This window comes from Amblyomma americanum, chromosome 1 (genome assembly GCF_052857255.1).
Source record: "Amblyomma americanum isolate KBUSLIRL-KWMA chromosome 1, ASM5285725v1, whole genome shotgun sequence".
In the NCBI taxonomy this organism is placed as follows: Eukaryota; Metazoa; Arthropoda; class Arachnida; order Ixodida; family Ixodidae; genus Amblyomma; species Amblyomma americanum.
In genome coordinates this window covers 148,024,126-148,028,912 of record NC_135497.1, presented here as the reverse complement: position 1 = coordinate 148,028,912, position 4,787 = coordinate 148,024,126, and the positions used below count along the sequence as shown (strand labels likewise).

Here is a 4,787-nt window from a genome sequence, read left to right as displayed (position 1 = left end):
CAGCCGGTGTCCCCACAAATCTCTTGCGGACTGGCAAATCAACAGTTTTAGAGTCCTCGCGCATTCCAAGACTATGTGGTATTGGGTAGGGGAGCCTGCGCAAAAGCTACATGTTGGAGGCGAGTCGTTGAGCTGACCTGCGTGCTGGCTTTGGGCCAATAGGGAAAATGTGTCAACACCTCAGAATGTAGAATCGCTTCCCCTCCTTGGAGTGTGCGGTGACACTGAGGTGTACATACGGAGGCTGTCATGGCACACCGAGCAAGTACTCCGTGCAGGAGTACACACTCTGAAGGAATCCGGCAGCAAACGCACATGAGTAAATGCGCACAATGGCAGTTCCGGAATATTATCCGCCGTTTAAGCTCGGAACATTGCCAGTCGACTGTAGCAAAGGTAGGTAACGAAGCGCTCCTGAAGGTTCTGCACAGAGACGCTTTTTAAATTATTATTGCATAGCGCCTTTTCATTACAAGAACTTCATGTCTCGCATGCTTTCCTTTGGTAGTTTTATTTCGGTGGACGATTAGGGCCGCGTGGCTTCCTTCTGCAAAGCCTCGAACGGCCAAGCGTCGGCTTCTATTCCGTGAAAGGGACGCACAGAGGCTCCCCGCAGGCCAGCTTGCAGCAGATGGCGCCCTGTTCGTGGCAGTTGAGGTCCTCGCAGGTGATCTGGGATTTTACCTCGCACTGGCCAGGGAACGGAGGCTCAACCTGTGGGCAGCGGTGCGTGTACTGCGCCAACAGCATCAGACTGTTGGGCACCCCTGAGAGGATCGAAAGACCAGATTTTGTAGCGGGTGCGCACTGCGACAGGGGCAGGAGTTTAATACTCAAACAGCAATTGCTTCCAAAGTTTTAACCGGACCTCCACTCGCTGATGGCTTATGGCCAGCATATTCCTGGAGGGTGACACTGCAAACTTCAGTTTTGAAGGAATATGTGAATGCAACTTGAGCTTTTCAATGTGAACCTAGCCATTCCCTCTAATAGGTACGGACACTGTACTTTTTTTTCTCAAATTATCTCGGACGGCCTACAACAGCTTTCAAGAACTACAATAAACTTTATCGGTAATTTTGATTATATTTGCCGCCGCTTGTCGCAAGCATCTCGGACGAGAAAAATTTAAATAAGCTCCTTCTGATACCCACCTTCAACGCACCACGTTCCACCACATGGCTTAGGGCAGCACTCAAGTCCCCGCCTCTGGCACTGCTCTTTCGTGCACTGCTCGAATCTGCAGTCGCTAAACTGTCCTCGAATCGAAGGGCACGCAGCCTGAGTCCAGGCCACGACCAGAGACAAGAGCGAGAGAACCACGAAAAACCGGACAGACCCCATGCTTGCGTTGTAACTCCAGACTGGGGCGCCAAGATGACAGCTCGCGTTTATGTATACGCAGAGGGTGGCGCAAGGCGTATGTGGGCGCACGTGTCGGTTCTATTTTCGCTGCGAGGTGCTAAGCGCTTATCTCGGACCCTCTTCAGTTAGCGAAACGCCTTCGCAGCTCTCTCTTCGAGTGACACCCCCCACAACAGGCGACTCGCGCTCTGTCGCCGCCTTAGCCGTAGGGTTCGGCGGAAGCCTGGAAGGTTTCTGGGTCCACACGTGTGGACACACAACTGCGTATTTCGCACGCGCCCAGACGTGGAAACTGAGCTTTTGACGAACCACGCCATATCGCGCAAGCACAGGTGGGCAGTTGCTGTCTTCAGCGGGTCTGTGGTGCTCCGAACGCCGATGTTGTTCCGAAAGATCAGCAGAAAAGATAAAGCAGAGTGTGCTAAGACGGGGCCGTCGCAGCACTGTCGGGGGTTTCGTCACTATTGTGTCGGTGATGGCCTTGCAGAAAATTATGGACTTGACTGCTGTATTTGATGCAGGATCCACTTATGCGCTGAAAAATGACAAGCGGTTACGTGGACTCTAAATATAGCGCACCGACCATGAAACTGCTGCCGTTGATGCGCCCTGAAAAGGACGCTGCTTTGAATTTTTATTACTTGCTATTGTTAATTCTTCACCAGGTGCCCAGTGGGTTTACCGATTGTGATAAAATAGTTTATAAAAAACACGCATTTTGCACATTTGTGGCCCTGAATTTCCGCCCACGTAGTGTCAGTGCCATATAAAACCTGACTAGAAAACTCGAACGTGAGCGAGGATAGCGGGAAAGCGGGAAAAAAAATAGGGCGGGGGGGGGGGCATTTGACGATCTAAACTACGTGAGGCGAAAGCCTTCCCGCGCGATTTTGGCTACTGCTGTTGCTGTCTCTGTGAATTGCCAGTACTAATTACTAAATCCAGCGTTTTTCCCGCCCATTATGTGTTTTTTTCCACTGTGCTTTGACGACTTCCGGTGGATGTGGCGCCACATCGTTTTCCGACACAATTTTTCACATTTTTCATGATTATTAATAAATTGCTCTACAGTCATCAAAATTGGCTTCTAGGTTCATTTTTCCTCCTCTATTTGATGCAACCATTAATCTTGTTCTCCTATCTTTATCAGTTCCCGAGTTATTTGATTACGATGTGACGACCTCCGGTGGAAGTGAGGTCCCACCGTTCCCGTGGCTATGTCGACGTCCGTGCTATTTCGACGCAATATTGACATTGTAGCTTAAATTAATTAACAATTTACTCTACAACATCAAACTTGGTTTATAAGGTAATTTTTTTCTCCCCTATCTAATGCAATATTTTTTTCTCTTATCTTTATTAGTTCCCACTAAACGAAATGTCACGGACGGACGGACGGACGCACGGACGGACACGATCGTGGCCGCGAGCGTGAACCGTTAATAATCGCTCCCCCACTGCGATCGTTGTCAGTTTAGAAATGACACTTACCTAGCAATTATTTTACTGGCTGGCTGGCTGGCTGGATGGATGTATGGATGGATTTATGGATGGATGGAAAGAAGGAAGGAAGGAAAGAAGGAAGGATGGCGCGTCTCCTTTGACACAGGGTGGTGGCAGTTGCAACCATGCTTGGCTTTTTTCCCGTTGTTCTTGTTTAACTGTGTTGGAAGTTGTTAATGTTAAATACGTCTCTGCTACACTTATAATTTAATGTCACGTCTCTGCTGTTAGCGCCAATCCTCCAATCGCTTTTTGCTACGGCCGTAAACGAGGAAGAACGGAGAGTAACCGGTAGTCCGCTGTATTGCCGTATTATAGGCGAAAGTGACAAACGGCATAATTGTGTCCGCATTTCGATGATCCGGTGTGACGTACATGGAGATCATATCGGATAGAGTCCGATGAAAACGGCCGTGCCTGGTGTTTATTCCAAAAGCGAACACGGGCGCGTGCCACCGGCGCGTGCCACAGGCGTAGCCACGGGATGGTGGTGGTATGTACAAGAGAAAGAAGGTGATCCCTGGAAGGCTCACAATATATATATATATATATATATATATATATATATATATTAGCAGACCAGGCATATGAAATGAGGGGGCTCGTTTGACAAACATATTAAGGAAGCCGACAGTCAACGAAACCAAGGCACATAGGGGAATGTTTCTAATCAGTTTTTTTTATAATTGGTAGTGACAATTAATCGGTGTTTAAAGAAAATTACTTATAAAGCAGCAGAAAAACAACCATGCCGCTGGTGGGAACCGAACCCACGACCTCCGGATATCGCGTCCGGTGCTCTTACCAACTGAGCTACGGCGACGGCTGTCCAATCTGCTGCTCTCGTGGGCATTTATGTCTTGCTTGTAAGCGAACCTTGAGAGTGTTCACCAGCGCCACCCTCGTCCAGAGCGGTGGACGTAGCACGTCCTGTAATACCGCGAATGTGACGTAGAACGTCATCTAACGGCGAGGGCGGAAACTTAACGAGGGTCTCGGTTCTGGCAGTCTTCATGCCATAGGTAGCATAAGAGGTCTCTCGCACAGTTTCCGCTCTTGCCGATGAAGGAAGAGAGATGAAGGAATCTTATCTACAAATACAGGAAACCCCTTTCCATACTTGCTGCTGGTATCATACAAAAAGTGAAAAAAGCATCATGAGATATGATTCCAGCCAGTCCAAGCTTGTCAAAAGGAGTGTTGCCCAATCGTGTATGGTGCAGAGTCTTACGAAGTCCTGCGATCACGAAATGAATGAGAGCAACAGCATGCAAATTAGTCGACTGACCGATAGTGGGTTTCCTGACAACATGATGGCGTCAGTGGCCGAAAAAGTGCTAAAATCCCTGACGAGGAAAGGAACGAAGTCGAAAGAGCAGGGGAATAGAGAAGGATTGGTTGTCGTACCGTATATTCATAAGGCATCGCACGGATTGAAGAAAATGGCAAACTTCAAGGGAAAGTTGTATTTAGCGCACCAAAAAAGCTGATTAGCCTCTGCAACAAGGTGAATGCGAAAAGAAAGAGTGAAAAGCGCAAGAAATGTGACATTGCCCATAGAGAAAGGTTCGTACCATGCCAGAAAGGCATCTATAAGATACCAATATCATGCGGAAAACAATACATTGGGTAATCTGGTAGATGTGTCAACACGAGACTTCTAGAGCATAATAATGACTGCGGCAAAATTAACCACCCCGGGAATCTTGCGCAACATTGCAGCAGGTGTAAAAAGAAGCGCGATCCAATTTTCCACAGAAACACAATTGTAGGTAAGCAGAAAGAAAGGATTGAAAGAGAGATAGTCGAAGCGTTTTTAATCGAAAAAGCGGAAAATGGAACGTGTGTAAGCACTATTCTATTGCACTTACAAAAACCGAAAATTACATGATAAGTGCAGATGTTGTGTCGTGGTGATG

The 4,787-nt window shown here is 47.8% G+C and overlaps 1 protein-coding gene across 1 annotated transcript; it reads right to left on the bottom strand.

The window, feature by feature from the left end:
- Positions 1-562: 562 nt before the first annotated feature.
- LOC144114218 (uncharacterized) lies at positions 563-1,344 on the bottom strand. Its single transcript, XM_077647818.1, has 2 exons — positions 1,155-1,344; positions 563-767 (listed from the first exon to the last, which is right to left on the bottom strand). The coding sequence occupies exons 1-2, from the start codon at positions 1,342-1,344 to the stop codon at positions 580-582; spliced, it is 378 nt and encodes a 125-aa protein (XP_077503944.1). The 3' UTR covers positions 563-579.
- Between the last annotated feature and the right edge of the window lie 3,443 nt (positions 1,345-4,787).

What these genes read in the sequence shown, in the direction of transcription:
- LOC144114218 (XM_077647818.1), bottom strand. Translation starts at nt 1,344, where the DNA reads ATGGGGTCTGTCCGGTTTTTCGTGGTTCTCTCGCTCTTGTCTCTGGTC. An exon ending in TGGAACGTGGTGCGTTGAAG is followed by an intron (nt 768 to 1,154) that starts GTGGGTATCAGA and finishes CGATCCTCTCAG; the next exon opens with GGGTGCCCAACAGTCTGATG.